The following is a 16854-nucleotide window of genomic DNA, read 5'->3' on the forward strand; positions in this document are numbered from 1 at the left end:
CGGTGCACAGCTGTGTTTTCCTAAGCCAGCGTGTCTTCTCAGGACCTTTGCCCTGTGTGTGTACATGTCACACGTACGCTCCATAAATCACAGGGTGGGGGTGACGACACCCAGGTGCTCAGTGGTGTCTGCAGGGTGGGCTGCAGTGTGTGCTGAGGGGAGGCGACACGTGAAGAGTAAGGAGGTTGGAAGTGTGCCCTCCCCTCTTCCAGACCCCAGACTGAAGTGAGGAGTTGGGGGGAGTAGGGGAGTAGTGGGAGGGAGTGGGTTTTTGGGCTGGCAGCCGAGTCTCCTCAGCTTCCCGGGTCTCACCCAGCTTCCTTCTCCCCGGTTCTTCCTTCCTCTCCTCCGTTGCTGCGTTAGACCTGTCCCCGCCAGCTCAGCCGTCCTCATCCTGCCCCTGGCAGACCTCAGTGACTCCCACCACAGCCCTTCAAAGGGGAGTGCAGCCTGAGGGGGAAGTGAAGTTGCCCAGGGGATTGACAGGCGGGGGAGGCAGGGGCCAGACAGGGCCACTCTCACTGGGTGCTCTTGGCATTGACGGGGGGAGTGTCCACACGGTGCAGCAGCAGGAGGAGCTGACTCCGTGGCTGAACAGCTTGGACTCCACGAGGCTCCTGGACTGCAGCCACGCTCCCCGTGAGCCAGAGCAGCTCTGCCGCCTGCGCACGGAGCGGAGAAGCCGGCCTGTGCTCGATGAGGGGAGGACTCCAGGGCTGAAGGCGGAGCTGCCGCTGACTTGGGCCGGCGGCTCGTGTGTCAGTGCCTCCCGGAGTTGAGCTGTGGCCCTGAGCAGGAGAGGACGTCTCCGTGCGTGCGATGTCTGACACGTGATGCTTGCCTGGTGATGAAACGGGTTTAGCTTGTGAATTTTTTTTTTTTTTTAAGGAACTCAAGACGACAGCTTCCAAGCTTTCTCCCGCAGTACCCGATACCAGACAGACTTAAAAAGTGCGTGGAGCAGAAGATTGACGTCCTGACCTTCCAGCCAATGCTTGCAGAGGTGGGAGAGGCTCTGTAGCTGGTGGGGTCTGCACTCCTCACACTCGAGTTTTCCAGGAGAAGTGGTTGATGCTTTCTCAGATTGGTGCCTCGTACAGGCTTGTTCTTGCCTCAGGCAGCTGGGGATGAGGAGAGGAGCCCTCGCCTTGGTGGTCCCACTGCCAGGGCCTTGCAGCCTCGTCATCCGAGCCCTCAGCTGCAGCCCAGCCGCTCGTCAGAGCAAGCACTGCTCTGGGTGGAGGCTTCAGCCCCTCACCAACACAGCTCAGCCCCCAGGGCACATGCAGAGGGGCACCTGGGGAGCATGCCCCCTCACCGTGATCAGAAGCAGGGCAGGAATCCTCCCCTCCCTGTCTGCATTGTTGTTGATGAGTCGCTCTCCAGATCCGTGGAGGAGAGAGTAGCCATGTGGGCACTCAAGAGGGGGCCGAGGCAGAGTGGAGCTGGGGCCAGCAGCCTCTGGGCCTGCAGGAGGGAGGGGCAGGGACAACACACTGAAGTTACAAAGGCTTTGTAAACATTGAACAGTGTCCTGTGTAGCCTGTGAGGAGCAGAGGTGCCCCTCGGATGCAAAGTCCGTTGAGCTGGGCACCTCTGGGAATGTTTATGCTGTTCACACTCTGGCTTGCATCCTTTTGCGTTTATTGGTGTGGTCTGTTGTGCTCAGTGCTCCTATGTCCTGGAGGAGAGTGTGTTTATGTGTATTGCTGCCTGTTGGGGTGTTTCACCCTGTATCGTGGAGGAGAGTGTGTGTTGCTGCCTATTGGGGTGTTTCACCCTGTGTCCTGGAGGAGAGTGTGTTGGGGTGTTTCACCCTGTGTCCTGGAGGAGAGTGTGTTGGGGTGTTTCACCCTGTGTCCTGGAGGAGAGTGTGTGTTGGGGTGTCTCACCCTGTGTCCTGGAGGAGAGTGTGTGTTGGGGTGTCTCACTCTGTGTCCTGGAGGAGAGTTGTGTTGGGGTGTCTCACTCTGTGTCCTGGAGGAGAGTGTGTGTTGGGGTGTCTCACCCTGTGTCCTGGAGGAGAGTGTGTGTTGGGGTGTCTCACCCTGTGTCCTGGAGGAGAGTGTGTGTTGGGGTGTCTCACCCTGTGTCCTGGAGGAGAGTGTGTGTTGGGGTGTCTCACCCTGTGTCCTGGAGGAGAGTGTGTGTTGGGGTGTCTCACCCTGTGTCCTGGAGGAGAGTGTGTGTTGGGGTGTCTCACTCTGTGTCCTGGAGGAGAGTGTGTGTTGGGGTGTCTCACTCTGTGTCCTGGAGGAGTGTGTGTTGGGGTGTCTCACTCTGTGTCCTGGAGGAGAGAGTGTGTTGGGGTGTTTCACCCTGTGTCCTGGAGGAGAGTTGTGTTGGGGTGTCTCACCCTGTGTCCTGGAGGAGAGTGTGTGTTGGGGTGTCTCACCCTGTGTCCTGGAGGAGTGTGTGTTGGGGTGTTTCACCCTGTGTCCTGGAGGAGTGTGTGTTGGGGTGTTTCACCCTGTGTCCTAGAGGAGAGTGTGTTGGGGTGTTTCACCCTGTGTCCTGGAGGAGAGTGTGTGTTGGGGTGTTTCACCCTGTGTCCTGGAGGAGAGTATGTGTTGCCGCCTGTTGGGATGTTCACGCTGTCAGTGAGGCCCCGTGTGCTGCTACTGTTGTAGTCCTCTGTGTCCTTGGTTTCTGTCTGCTTGTTCTGCTTCTCAGGAAGGGGACATGAGACCCCAACTCTGTTTGCCTGTCCCCCTTGTTCTTTCCATCTTAACATCTGACACTGAAGCTTTAGTTTGGTACATGAGCTGGACCCAGCGCCGTTCCGTGTGAAGTGTCTCGGCCCTTACCCGGCACGGCTCTTGGCTGTCAGGTCTGCTCTGTTGGATGTCCACACAGCAGTGCCCTTTGCTGTGATGCGCTTGAGAGGAAGGTGCCCAGTGCCCTCCCTGCCCCGCTGTCAGCGCCCCCACTGTGGTGTGTTGGCTACAACTGATGAACCCACTGTAACACTCGGTGATCAGCCTGACTGCATGGTTTTCACTAGGGTTTTGCTCCTGGCGTAGTGTACACCGCTGCATTGTCATGCACGGGCTCAGTGCCCTGCCCGTTCATCCTCCCCCCCACCCCTGCCAGAGCTCTGCCTTGTTCAGGGTGTCCTGCAGGCTCCTGGGCGAGAGCCCTTCCAGGGGGGTCCTCCTCAGCACGCACATTGGGTTGGGTGCTGGATGCTGTTTCATCGGATGGGCCACAGTCCTTCATCCATTGCCTGTGGAAAGGCATCAAGTTCTGGCAGTTACGAGCAAAGCTTTGGTAAACGCTGTGTGTGTTGTTCATTGTGGTAAGATACTTGTGAACTTACCACCCTTTCGCCATTTTTGAGGGCGTGGTTCCCTGGCTCTAAGTACATAGTGCTGTGCGGCCATCACCACTGTGCACCCGCCGAATGCTTCCTTGTGTAAAACTGAAACTCAAAAAGCAACAGCAAAAATAAATAATGAAATAGGCCGGTGCCGCGGCTCACTAGGCTAATCCTCTGCCTGTGGCACCAGCACACCGGGTTCTAGTCCCGGTCGGAGTGCCGGATTCTGTCCTGGTTGCCCCTCTTCCAGGCCGGCTCTCTGCTGTGGCCCAGGAGTGCAGTGGAGGATGGCCCAAGTGCTTGGGCCCTGCACCCACACGGGAGACCAGGAGAGGCACCTGCCTCCTGCCTTCGGATCAGCGTGGTGCGCCGGCTGCAGCGGCCATTGGAGGGTGAACCAATGGTAAAGAAAGACCTTTCTCTTTGTCTCTCTCTCTCTCACTGTCCACTCTGCCTGTCAAAAATAAATAAATAAATAAGCCGCAACTCTGTTCCTGTTAGACCATAACTCCCCCACCCCCAATCCCTGGCACCCACACTTCCGCTCTCTGTGGATTGGACAGTGTGGGACCCTCCCCTGAGTCTCCTGTGGCTGGCTTATTTCACTTGGCATAATGTCCTCAGGGTTCATCTGTGCTGTAGCATGGAGGCTGATACCGCTACGGTGTGTAGACGGCTATGGTGTGTAGACAGCTACAGCGTGTAGACGGCTCGTCTGCTCATCTCTGATGGACACTGGGTTGTCTCCACGTCTTAGCTGCTAGGAGCCTGAGGTCTGTGAGACCATGCTCTCCCTTCTTTTGGGTGCATACCCGAAAATGGAATTGCTGGATCATAGGTGATTTTCTGAGGAGCCGCACACACTGTTTTCCACTGAGGCCGTGCTGTTTTACACCCTTGCCAGTGGCACACAGAGTTCCACGTCTTCATATCCTCACCAGCACTTATTTCCTGGTTGTCTTAGTGAATGTGAACTGGCATCTCATTGTAGTTTTTTTTAAACTATTTATTTATTTATTTATTTGAAAGAGAGACAGAGCTTCCATCTGCTGATTCACTCCCTAGATGGCTGTAATGGCCAGGGCTGGGCCAGGTCAAAGCCAGGAGCTTCATCCAGGTCTCCCATGTGGGTAGCAGGGGGCTAAGTAATCAGGCCATCTTCTGCCTTTCCCAGGCCATTAGCACGGAGCTGGATTGAAAGTAGAGCAGCCAGGACACAAACCAGAGCCCATATGGGATGTTGGTGCTACAGGCCATGGCTTGACCTTCACCACCACAATGCCAGCCCCTGTGCTTTTTAAAATTTTTTTTGGCCGGCTCCGCGGCTCACTAGGCTAATCCTCCACCTAACGGCGCTAGCACCCCGGGTTCTAGTCCCGGTTGCCTCTCTTCCAGGCCAGCTCTCTGCTGTGGCCCGGGAAGGCAGTGGAGGATGGCCCAAGTACTTGGGCCCTGCACCCCATGGGAGACCAGGAGAAGCACCTGGCTCCTGCCTTCGGATCAGCGCGGTGCACCGGCCGCAGCATGCCGGCCGCAGCGGCCATTGGAGGGTGAACCAATGGCAAAAGGAAGACCTTTCTCTGTTTCTCTCTCTCTCTCTCTCACTGTCCACTCTGCCTGTCAAAAAAAAAAAAAAAAATTTTTTTTTTTTTTCTGCGGGTGAGAGAATGCTTCCCTATCCCTCCCCATCTGCAAAAAGCCTCCAACAGCTGGGGGCCAGGAGGTGGGGCTGGGGAGGACAGGCTGAAGCTGGAAGCTGAGAACTCAGTCCAGGTCTCCCGTGGGTGTGGCAAGGTCCCAGTCACTTGAGCTGTCACATGCTGCCCTCAGATTAGCAGGACTGGAATCGGGAGCATAAGGGGCGCCACTTAACCACCAGGCCAGATGCCAACCCTGTTCCTCTGTTTTTTTCTAAGAGTTTTCTAGATTTTAAATTTTGGTCTCTGATCCATTTTGAGTCGATTTTTGTATGATGTGTAGGTGAGGGCTTCATGGATATCCAGTTTTCTCAGCACTGTTTGTTGAAGAGACTGCTTCTCCATATGTGGTCTTTTTTTTTTAAACATTTATTTATTTATTTGAAAGGCAGAGTTAGAGGCAGAGAGAGAGAGAGATCTTCCTTCTGCTGATTCACTCCCCAGATGGCCGCAATGGCTGGAGCCACGCCAATCCAAAGCCAGGAGCTTCTTCCAGGTCTCCTACGTGAGTGCAGGGGCCCAAGGACTTGGTCCACCTTCTACTGCTTTCCCAGGCCATAGCAGAGAGCTAGATAGGAAGTGGAGCAGCTGGGACTTGAACTGGCATCCATATGGGATGCTGGCACTGCAGGCAGTGGCTTTACCTGCTATGCCACAGCACTGGCCCCTTCATGTGTGGTCTTAACACCATTGTGAAAATCAGTTGACTACATTCGTCTGTATGTCTGCCTTAGGCCATAGGACACTGTTTTGATGACTGTAACCTTGTAACTTTAGAACTGAAGAAGTGGGGTTCCTTCTGTTCTTTTTTAAAAACTGTTTTAGCTATTCAGGGTCCCTTAAGATTCCATATGAATTCTTATGTGGGTTTTTCTATTTCTGCAAAAAAAAAAAGTTACTGGAATTTGAAAAGTGATTGCATCGAATCTGTTGGTCTCTGGGTGGTGTGGACGCCTTGTCAGCACTGAGCCCTCTGTTCCGTGGTCATGGAGCTTTTGCTTGGATGTCTCTCTCAGCGTGTGTGGCTCCCCCGCACAGGTCTTAACTCTGCGGTTAAATCTGTCCCTGAGAACTTGATGGCTTTGGTGCTGCTGTGCATGGAATCGCTTTCGTGCTTTTCTGTTGGGATTGCTCGTGGTGAGTGTTCAGGAACGCAGGTGGTTCTTGTTTTTTGATTGTGTGTCCTGCTGCTTTGCTGAATTCATGTATTCTAACAGATCCTGTGTTGTGGAACCTTCCGGGTTTTTCATGTAATAAAATTATGTCTTCTTCAGATACACATGGTTTGGCTTCCCCATTGCCAACGTGGGTGCCCCTTCCTTCCTGTTTCTCGCCTGACTGCCCTGGCCAGGGCTCCCAGTCTTTGGTCGGATTGAAGAAGTGAAGTGGGCTTCCTCCCCGTTCCTGACCTCAGAGGAAGTAGCGTCAGGCTCACCAGGGAGGAGGATGCCTGTTGTGGGCTCTTCCCAGAATTTCTGAATTAGTTTGAAGCAGCTTCCTTCTATTTCTATTTGGTTGAGTATCTTTTATCATTAAAAGGTAGAAGTATACAAGGAATGTTTACCAAAATAGACCATATCCTGGGCCATGAAACAAATGTTAATAAATGGAAAAGGATTCGAACATATGAAATCTATACCAAAACTACAAGGAAATTATATTAAAAATAATGGCATAAAGATGTCCGGAAAACCCCTACATATAAGCCTACCAGAGGACCAGCTGTGGCACAGTGGGTTAAACCTGTGATACTGGTATCCTGAATTGAAGTGCTGGTTTGAGTCTGGCTGCTCCACTTCTGATCTGTCTCCCTGCTAATGGCATGGGAAAGCCGAGGATGGCCTAAGTGCTTGGGCCCTGCCACCCATGTGGGAGATTTCAATGGAGTTCTTGGCTGCTGGTCTTGGCTTGGCCTAGTCTGGGCCATTGTGGCCATTTGGGGAGTGAACCAGCAGATGGAATATTGATATCAATTTTATTCTCTGTGTCACTCTGCCTTTCAAATAAATAAAAATCTTCATAAAACAAAAAGAACCTCCCAGAAATGACAAGTTCAGCAAACATTTTCCTTCCTGGACTTCTAGGAAGTGTGCAGCTCTGGAGCTTTTGAGTCTAAATGGTTAAAACGTTCAGTGGTCCATTCTCCAGTGAGGTGGTCCAAGGCTGACCAGGAGCTCTTGCCTGCTGGCCACACTGCCATCCGCTGTCCCTGCCCTGCCCCCACAGCCACCTTTCCCTAGGCCTGAATGTGGTTCACCTGATGCTCTGCTCTCACTGACTTGCTGATTCATATGTTGTGTTTTTCAGCTTTTGAACATGTCAAACTATAAAGAGAAGTTTTCCACTTTGCTGTGGCTTGAGGAGATTCATGCAGAAATAGAACTGAAAGAATATAACATGAGTGGAGTCACCCTGAAGAGGAATGGGGACCTGCTGGTGTTGGAGGTCCCAGGGCTGGCAGAGAGCAGGCCTTCCCTGTATGCAGGTGTGACTGTCACTTGTCCTGTTCCAGCGCACACACCACGCTGGGGGGCCGTGCGTCTGACTGACAGCTCGTTCGTTACTCCTTTTCTCCCTCCGGGTCACAATGTCTGTGCCCGCTGAGAGCTGGGGAGCGCGTTTCCTGTCGGGTTGGCTCGGCTTCTCAGCAGCTGACCCGTGACGTTCCCTCTATTTGTTAGTTCCTCAGTGCTCGGTGTTACAGTAGAGCAGCGGAAGTTTGCCATTTTATCTTGCTTATACCTGGTAATGTGTCTTCTAACTAGGTGATAAGCTGATTTTAAAAACTCAGGAGTACAATGGACACGTCATCGAGTACATCGGCTACGTGATTGAGGTGAGGACGCTCTTGATGAGTTCACGGTGGACTGAGCCACCGAGGCTGTCAGGTGAAGGTGTTCCCTTGGGCTTGGGGAAGTGCATGTTTAAATAGTTTTTGTTGTGTAAGAGGAACCTGCATAAAGGCTATCATTGTCATCTGTGTAAAATACCCCTTTTAAGTTATATGCAAGGCCGGCGCCGCAGCTCACCAGGCTAATCCCAGCACACCGGGTTCTAGTCCCAGTCGGGGCGCCGGATTCTGTCCCGGTTGCCCCTCTTCCAGGCCAGCTCTCTGCTGTGGCCCGGGAGTGCAGTGGAGGATGTCCCAAGTGCTTGGGCCCTGCACCCCATGGGAGACCAGGAGAAACACTTGGCTCCTGCCTTCGGATCAGCGCGGTGTGCCGGTCGCAGCGCGCCAGCCGTGGCGGCCATTGGAGGGTGAACCAATGGCAAAAGGAAGACCTTTCTCTCTGTCTCTCTCTCTTACTATCAAAAAAAAAAATTATATGCAAATCGTGATGTTTGAATTTACTTAGACTTGGGCTTTCTTTTTCTTTTTTCTTTTCTTTTTTTTTTTTTTTTTTAAGATTTATTTATTTGCAAGTCAGAGTTACACAGAGAGAGGACAGGGAGAGAGAGAGAGGTCTTCCATCCACTGGTTCACTCTCCAATTGGCTGCAATGGCCGGAGCTGCGCCGATCCCGAGCCAGGAGCTTATTCTGGGTCTCCCATGCATTTTCAGGGGCCCAAGGACTTGGGCCATCCTCCACTGCCTTCCCAGGCCACAGCAGGGAGCTGGATTAGAAGTGGAGGGGGCAAGTGTTAACCTGCTGCGCCACAGCACCGGCCCCTAGATTTGGGCTTTCTGAAAGAGCTGGCACAGTGGAAGCTTCAGGAGGAAAATCAGCTGGAGAGTTTACAGTGGCAGAGTTGGGGTAAAGGGGAGTTTGTGACCCAGCCATTTCCTGGTACCCCTGGAGGCCAGGCGTGTTGAGTCCACACGCTGAGTCTGCATGGGAGGTAAGTGCTTAGCCTGTGTGTCACACAGCCCTCACCTGTCACCTGGTGTGGAAAATTCGGCAGGCAGCGAGCACAGGCATTTGATGTGGCAGTGAAAACAGCAGCTCAGATGACCTTGCCAGGGCAGGCGTTGGGGCACAGCAGGTTAGGCCACGGCTTGGACATCTGCATCCCTCGTCAGAGCACTGGCTCCTGTCCAGCTTCCTGCTGATGCATCTGGTAAGCCACAGGCTCAAGTGCTTGTGTCCATGACACTCACGAAAGAGACCAGAATGGAGCTCTAGGCTCCTGGCTTCGGCGTGGTCTGATCCTGGCTGTTGCTTTAGGAGAGTGAGCTGGCAAATGGAAGAGATCCCCTTCTCTCTCTCTCTCTCTCTCTCTCTCTCTCTTTCTCTCTCTCTCTCTCTCTCTCTCTCTCTCTCTCTCTCTCTCTTTGTGTGTCCCTGCCTCTCTCTGTCCTTTGCCTTTCAAATCAATCAATCTTAAAAAAAAAATATTTATTTATTTATTTGCAAATCAGAGTTACACAGAGAGAGAGGGAGAGGCAGAGAGAAAGAGAGATCTTCCATTCACTGGTTCACTCCCCAGTTGGCCACAACAGCCGGAGCTGTGCTGATCCGAAGCCAGGAGCCAGGAGCTTCTTCCAGGTCTCCCACATGGGTGCAGGGACCCAAGCACTTGGGCCATCTTCTACTGCTTTCCCAGGCCAGAGCAGAGAGCTGGATCAGAAGTGGAGCAGTCAGGTCTTGAACCAGCACCCATATGGGATGCCGGCACTGCAGGCCAGGGCATTAACCCACTGCACCATAGTGCCGGTCCCATAAATAAATCTTAGAAGGAAAGAAGGTGCCGTGTCCACACTGAAGTACGTGGCTGGATTCCGACTTCCCCTCCTGACGCCGGTTGCCTGCTGATGCAGGTCCTGAAGGCAGCAGGTGGTCACTCGAGTGCCTGCGTCCCGACCCGTGAGAGACCCGGAGTGAGTTCCCGGCTCCCAGCTCTGGCCTGGCCCAGCCCAGGCTGTCGTAGGCATCTGGGGCTTGGGGGTGAACCAGCAGATAGGGTGTATGTGTGTCTGCCTGCCTCTCAGAAGGGAAAACAAAGTAAGAAAATGAAAAGGACAACACCAAAGCCGTTACTTTGAAAGGAAATAAGAATCACGAAACATCTGACTTTGTCCTACGTTTGAGCTCACGCTGCCCAGCCTGGATGGCAGCGTCGCCCTGGCAGGACCCACCGGGCTGCCGAGCTGGTGCAGCGTTGGTGGGTGGAGACGAAGAGCTGCCGCGCTCATCCCTTCAGTGCAGTGAGGAAGGTGGCGGCAGTGGTGAGAGGCGGTGGAGGAGGAAATGGAGACTAGCATGTCGCAGGAGGCCTGACTGACTTACCTGGGACGAAGAGATGACGTCTGAGATTAAAAGGACAGAATTCTGTACGAAAAAGGGCACGGGAGGTCTCGGCACGGCCAGTGCTGTGGCGCGTAGGTTAAGCTGCCGCTTGCATAGGCATCCGTCTTGGAGAGCTGCTTCGCGTCCCAGCTAGTTTACTTGTGATGCTGCGCCCTGCTGCTGCACCTGGGAAGCAGTGGGTAGTGCTGAAGTGCTGAGTCCCTGCCGTCCCTGTGGGCGACTCAGGTGGAGTCCTGGCTTCTGGCTCCCCTTCAGCCTAGTCTGCCCACTGGCTGCGGTGGCCTTCTGGGAGGTGAACCAGTGGATGGAAAATACCTGCCTGTCTGCTTCTCCTGCCACTCAGATAAGTAGGTCTTGAAAAGAAGACGTGGAGGAAGGAAGCTGCCTTCTCCAGAGGGAGGAGCTCAGGCCTCCTGTCTCGGCCAGGACACGGCCACCAGCCAGGGTTCCTACAGACCGTGAGGGGCCCATGCCGTGCCGGCCACCAGCCAGGATTCCTACAGACCGTGAGGGGCCCGTGCCGTGCCGGCCACCAGCCAGGGTTCCTACAGACCGTGAGGGGCCCGTGCCGTGCCGGCCACCAGCCAGGGTTCCTACAGACCGTGAGGGGCCCGTGCCGTGCCGGCCACCAGCCAGGGTTCCTACAGACCGTGAGGGGCCCGTGCCGTGCCGGCCACCAGCCAGGGTTCCTACAGACCGTGAGGGGCCCGTGCCATGCCGGCCACCAGCCAGGGTTCCTACAGATCATGAGGGGCCCGTGCTGTGAGCAGCTCCTGGGGAAAGCCAGGCCTGGGAGCACAGCCGCACTGCGCAGGTCCCAGTTCACAAGGACACAGCTTCCACCAGCCTCAAAGAGGAGATGCCACACACGGTGGTGCTGGTGCCTCGCTGTTAGCTGCCGTGCTCAGGCTGTGCCAGGAAGCTGGGTGTGAGTCAGCTCCGCATTCCCACAGCAATGTCTGCGAAAGGAAAAGAGGGTTTATTTAGCTATGGCTCCAGGGTGAGGTCGAAATAGAGTGATGCAGGCTCTGGCAGAGGACCGCTGGCCGCCGGGGGGGCTCATGCAGGGCAGAGTCGGCGTGGCCAGCCAGCAAGAAGAGAAGGCACAAATGCTAGTCCTTGGTGACTGCTCCACAGGGCTTCTACTTTCCAAGGCCCCTCCCCCAAGACCCCGCCTCCTAAAGGGGCTACCACCTGCCAGTAGCACCCCCTTGAGACCGAGGCTTCAATACATTGGCCACTGGCAGACCTCCCTCTTCTAGACCGCAGCGGGGGCAGCCGTCAGGGGCTTTGCCCCGCCAGGAAGCCCTGTCCTCCAGACGAGGCCTGAGGCAGCCATGACGAGAGCCTGCTCGGGGCACCACTGGGGGTGGCCCTAAGACCAGACCTTCTGGAGGTGCCTCCCCGACAAAGAGGTTATACTGGGAAAGTCGGGGTGGGAGCAGACAGCCAAACTCTGCTCGCAGGAAGTGGGTCGGGGTCCAGCTGATCAACACGGTAACCTCAGCGTCTATGCCCCGTGGTGGGGGGAGATGACGTCTGGCTGCTGGCTTTGGGGGAAGAGTTCAAGGTCTGGTGATGCCCTGGAATCTGCTCGCAGTGGTCAGCATCGTCGGTGCAAAGGCAAGAGAGACTGAGATGGGGGCCGTGCATTTTGGTGGTGAAAACCCAGGTACACGTTTCCATGTGCCGAAAATAAAGCTCCCCTGTCCTTGCTCTCAGCCGTGAAATTCCGATGACAAGACTGGAGTGCCTGGCTGGCCATGCTGTGTCGTGAGCCCGGCACAGGGGCACTGGGTGCTGCCTGCCTCTGCCGTGAGGCCATGTTTTCCTGTCATCAAGATTCGTGGGGGAGGGGAGGACAGCACTGTGCGCAGCAGGTTAAAGCCCTGGCCTGAAGTGCCAGCATCGCATACGGGTCTGTTCAAGTCCCAGCTGCTGCTTTTCCAATTCAGCTCCCTCCACTGGCCTGGGAAAGCAAAAGATGGACCAAGTCCTTGGGCCCCTGCATCCATGTGGGAGACCCAGAAGAAGCACCTGGCTCATGTCTTCAGATCAGCTCCTGCCATTGTGGCCATTTGAGGAATGAACCAATGGATGGAAGACCTTCCTCTGTTTCTACCTCTCTCTCTAACACTGTCTTCCAAATAAATAAACATTTTTTAAAAAAGAAAATAATAGAAATCTTAAAAAAAAAAAGACCCTGTCCCCAGACTCAAAGGGCGTGTCAGATTCTGGCAGCCTGGGTTAAGCCACCACGTACAATGCCGGCATCCCAGTGGGCACTGGCCCGAGTCCCAGCTGCTTCACTTGGGACCCAGCTCCCTTCTAATGTGCCTGGGAAGGCAGTGGAAGGTGGTTCAAGTGCTTGGAACCTGCAGCCGTGCGGAAGACCTGAATGAAGCTCCTGGCTTGGGCTTGGGCTTGGGCTTGGGCTTGGGCTTGGCCCAGCCGCAGCTGTTGTAGCCAACACCCTCACCCTCACCCCTCTAACTCTGCTTTTCAAATAAAGTAAATCTTAAAAAAATAACAGAAGAAAAGGCGTCCGTTTTGCACGAGTGTCGGCATCCATTCTCTTGTAAGGAACTTGCTCCTGATGGTGACAGCACTGACCCTTGGAGAACCAGCATCCACGTTCCACAAGGTGGCGCTGTAGCCTGTCCGTGCACTGAGTCAGTGTGCACAGGCCACTTGAGGCGAAGGCGGTGATTGCAGACAGGACCTTAGGCGGGAGAGGAAAGCAGAGGAGGGCACCGCTCTTGGGCGGGCGGGTGGTGTAGCAGGTAAGTGGCTGCTTGGGACACCCCTGTGTCCTGTCAGTGCCTGGGTTCAAGACTGGCTGTGCTCCCGGGTGAGCCGTTGTGCAGCCGCGCACCCTGGGAGGCAGCCGGTGATGGGCACTCAGGTGCTTAACTCCTGCCGCCCGCATGGCAGACGCGGATTGAGGTTTTGGCTCCTGGCTTCAGCTTCACCCAGCCTTGGCTGTGAGCATGTGGGGACTGGAAGGTCTGAACTCTCTTTCAAATAAAATGAAGTAATTGCCGTTGCCAGCCAGTTGAGAAAGAACCGAAATCACAACTTGGTCCCCTTCCGCCTGAGGCCAGCTCCAGGGTTAGCAGCACTGCAGGTGGCTGGGAGCGGTCCCACGTTGTTCAGGGGTCACATGACCTGGACGTGCCTGGCCAGTGTCCACTGTCAGCTCCATCAGTAGTGTGGCAAGGCCATCCCTCTGCCCCCCCCCCCCCCCGAGCAACCACTCGTCTTGGACTGTGGGGCCTGTCAGGCTCGCCGGCTCCATAGCCACCTGCGCTGTTGACCACATGGCATGGGGGTCCCAGGACAGCCAGGTGGCCACCTTGGACTCCAGGTAGACCAGTTGTGCTGAGGGGAAGCACTGGGCCCCACAAACTCTGAAGAAACAGGCAGGAGCTCTGAGAAGAGGCACAGCCGAGCAGCCCGCTGTGGTCCCCGTCGCACTCGGCTGCACCCCACGGTGGCTCACTCAGTTCACAGTGCAAGCCCTTGGCTTCAGAAGATGGTTAGGCGCCTTGGTGACGTCCACCGTCCCACAGTGTCAGAAGCTCGGGGTTACAGACTGCACGGTCAGGTTGGCCGGGTCTGAGGTCTGGACCACGTCTGTGCTTGCCTCCTGCAGCTGGCTCTCAGCAGTGGTGTGTGCAGGAGGCTGCAGGAGGTGTGTCTGGCCACTGAAGCTGGAGCCCGGGGTCCTCACACAGGGCCGCCACTGGGGGTCCCCAGGTGGGGGTCCTGGGGAGGGAGGGCTCCTGTGCTAGCCGTGCTGGCAGGCCACAGGCATGGCTTCTGTCTGCTGCGGCTCCTTCCCGTCCGTCTTTTTTTTTTTTTTTTTAAGATTTTATTTATTACGTAGAGCTACAGATAGTAAGAGGGAGAGGCACAGAAAGGTCTTCCTTCTGGTGGTTCACCCCCCAAATGACCGCAGAGGCCAGAGCTGCTTCCAGGTCTCCCATGTGGGTGCAGGGGCCCAAGGACTTGGGCCATCTTTCACTGCCTTCCCAGGCCATGGCAGAGAGCTGGATTGGAAGAGGAGCAGCTGGGACTTGAACTGACCCCATATGGGATGCTGGCGCCGCAGGCGGAGTTAACCTCCTGTGCCACAGCGCCGGCCCCAGCCCTGTTTGTGTCTCACAGGAACGCTTAGTGTGCTTCAGCATCACCCTGACGTGTCCCTCGCTGTCCTGTGCCTGCTCATCTGGTTTTAACTTCGTATGTGTGGTGTGTCAGCTTTCCGTAAGGGGTCCTGCCAGTGTGTGATGTCCTTGGCCCTGAACTGCCGGTGCTGTGAGACGTGGCAGTCATTTCCCTGGGTTCAGTGGCCTTTGACTGTAGATCCGTTTTCATGTCTTTTCACTTGGAGACAGACACCTCTGCTGAACTGGTTGCCTTTTTGGGGTCGTGGTTGTGTCTGTCAAGAGCAAAAAGCCCTACTGGTGAGAGTGATTTCCTCATCCAGGTCACAGACTTCACAATGGCTCCAGGTCAGCCTCCTTACCACCTGAGGGCTCGGGTTCCTGTTTCAGGCAGGGTTCTGCTTCCTGTGCTTCCTCCCACGCGCCCTCATCCTCTCCTTGCCTGCTCTCTGGTCTGGAAGCCTCAAGGGAGGCGTCCCACAGGCTGTAGTTCCCTGTGCTACCACTAGGGGTCGTGGGGCCTTTCTGTGGAGGCAGAGCTGCAGCCGCAGACCCCTGCCCTGAGGGCCCCGGGACAGTCTAGCTAGCGCTTTCGCTGGGAGTGGGGATGTCGCCCCTCCTGTGTGAGAGATTTAGCGGCGTATGTCGTCCTTTTCAATTGCTTTTGCAGACATTTAAAATTTTGACTTAAATCTGTGAAGTACATTTCTCATAGTGTGTTGCTGGATGTAGATATAAAATTATTCCAAGAAATCAAGTAAAATGTCTGGAAATCAAATGGTGTGTTTCTCTTTTAGATTCACGAAGAAGATGTAACTCTTAAACTGAATCCAGAATTTGAACAGACATACAACTTTGAACCTATGGATGTGGAGTTCACGTATAACAGGTGATTCATGCCCGTGCGCGTTTCTTCATGGCCAGGAGGGTGGCGCTGCAGTGCCACAGGAGACACTGTGGCTCTCTGGAGGGTGTGGAGATAGCGGGCGCGGTGGGGGTGCTGGCCCCTTTTCTCAGCGGCTCGCTCACTCGCACAGCAGTGCTGTGGCTCGGCTCTCCCTCCCCCTCGCTCATTCCCAGCCCTTAGCAGGGGGCGTGCTCTTACTTCTGAAGAGGAGTTTGCCGTCTGCACAGCGTATCCTGTAGTTGTGAACTTTACAGAAGGGCTGACTTGCCATCTGTAGCTGTGGGATTGCCTTTTTCACTCAACGTTATGTCCGTAGGTTTCTCTGTGTTCTTTAGCTGCGTCCCAGGCTGTTGTGTGCGTTGTGCCCTGTCTGGTTTCCTGCGGGTGGGCAGTTTTCCTTCGCCTTGTCAGTGTGTTGCTGTCACGCATGAGCAGCGCCGCAGTGCACTCGTGCGTCCTCCGGGAGCCTGGTTTCTGCACTGGCTGTGGCGCTCACATCGCGCGCTGTCTGGCTTACGTTTCTCTGATTGCTTGGAAGTTGGGAATCTCCATGTTTGTTGTATAAAAGTCTGTTGAACAGTCTGCCTGATCGTCTCACGTGCAGGCGCTCTCCTGTGCTCTGTGCCTACCTCTTCCTGGGTGTCTCTTGTTGTACAGCTTTGTTTAAAATACGTTCTGATTAACGAAGGCTGACTGTAACGTCGGATTGTTTTTTGCTAGAGTAGTGCTTTTGAGTCTTGTCTCGTGCTGGGGCCGTGGTCAGACTGGGATATGTGGAGGGCAGGTGCGTCATGGATCGAGGTGGTTGGTTCTCTCTAAGGTGTTTGGCCGTGGAAGTGAGGACAAGGTGCAAAGAGCCTGGTAGCTGGAGAGGCCACTGAGGGGACTCTGATGTTGGGGAGGCACCAGCGCCCGTGCAGATGCCGGAGAGAAGCTGCCCGATGGAGTACGTGTGAGGAGGTGGGTTTGCAGCTGGAGCAGCAGCCTTCGCCATTGTGGCGGAGGAGGGACAGCCGCAGGCTGGTGCATTCCCGGGGACTTCACCAGAGCAGGACGCCGTCCAGCAGGGGACACCTGCTGTGGTTCTGATTTGTGTTTCTGCAGGAACTGATGATGTCCCCCACCTTCAGCACACTCCCTTGCCGCGTGTGCGTGCTCTTTGCGGTCGTGTCTGAGGCCACCTCCTGGTTCCTGTTCGGTGCCGTCTCATGTCATCCTGGGGTGGGAGGAGCAGGGAGCTCCTGTGGGCCCTTCGCAAAGGACAGAACAGTGCTCTTCAGTGTGCGGGTTTCTCATGCCTTCTGTTAGGTTTGTGGCTACCTGGTCAAGTTTTAATGCTCTTGTAAACTAATTTAAACTTGATCTTCAATTGCTTTTTCTAGAACTTACCTTTATAAAGGCAGTAGATTTTTTGTATTTATGTTGTATCATGCAAGCTTCCTAACCCTGCTCTGTTTACAGGTTACATTAGGCTCTTTTGCAGTCACGTGTTCAGAGACAGCGTCATGTCTTC

General features: G+C 54.9%; 1 protein-coding gene across 6 annotated transcripts in view; it reads left to right on the forward strand.

Moving 5' to 3' along the window:
• MOV10L1 (Mov10 like RNA helicase 1) overlaps positions 1 to 16854 on the forward strand; it is a 70171-nt gene that overhangs the window by 19061 nt on the left and 34256 nt on the right. For 4 of the 6 annotated variants that reach the window (XM_089307784.1, XM_089307785.1, XM_089307786.1 and 1 more), the window contains 5 exons: positions 889 to 1003; positions 3570 to 3722; positions 7324 to 7501; positions 7782 to 7852; positions 15232 to 15323. In XM_089307784.1, the coding sequence (XP_089163910.1) occupies positions 889 to 1003; positions 3570 to 3722; positions 7324 to 7501; positions 7782 to 7852; positions 15232 to 15323 (609 nt within the window). The remainder of the gene's footprint in view (positions 1 to 888; positions 1004 to 3569; positions 3723 to 7323; positions 7502 to 7781; positions 7853 to 15231; positions 15324 to 16854) is intronic. The other 2 variants (XM_002723229.6, XM_008251458.5) reach the window with 1 other exon arrangement.

This window comes from Oryctolagus cuniculus, chromosome 11 (assembly GCF_051225735.1).
Source record: "Oryctolagus cuniculus isolate XC-2025 breed Fujian yellow rabbit chromosome 11, ASM5122573v1, whole genome shotgun sequence".
Lineage (NCBI taxonomy): Eukaryota > Metazoa > Chordata > Mammalia > Lagomorpha > Leporidae > Oryctolagus > Oryctolagus cuniculus.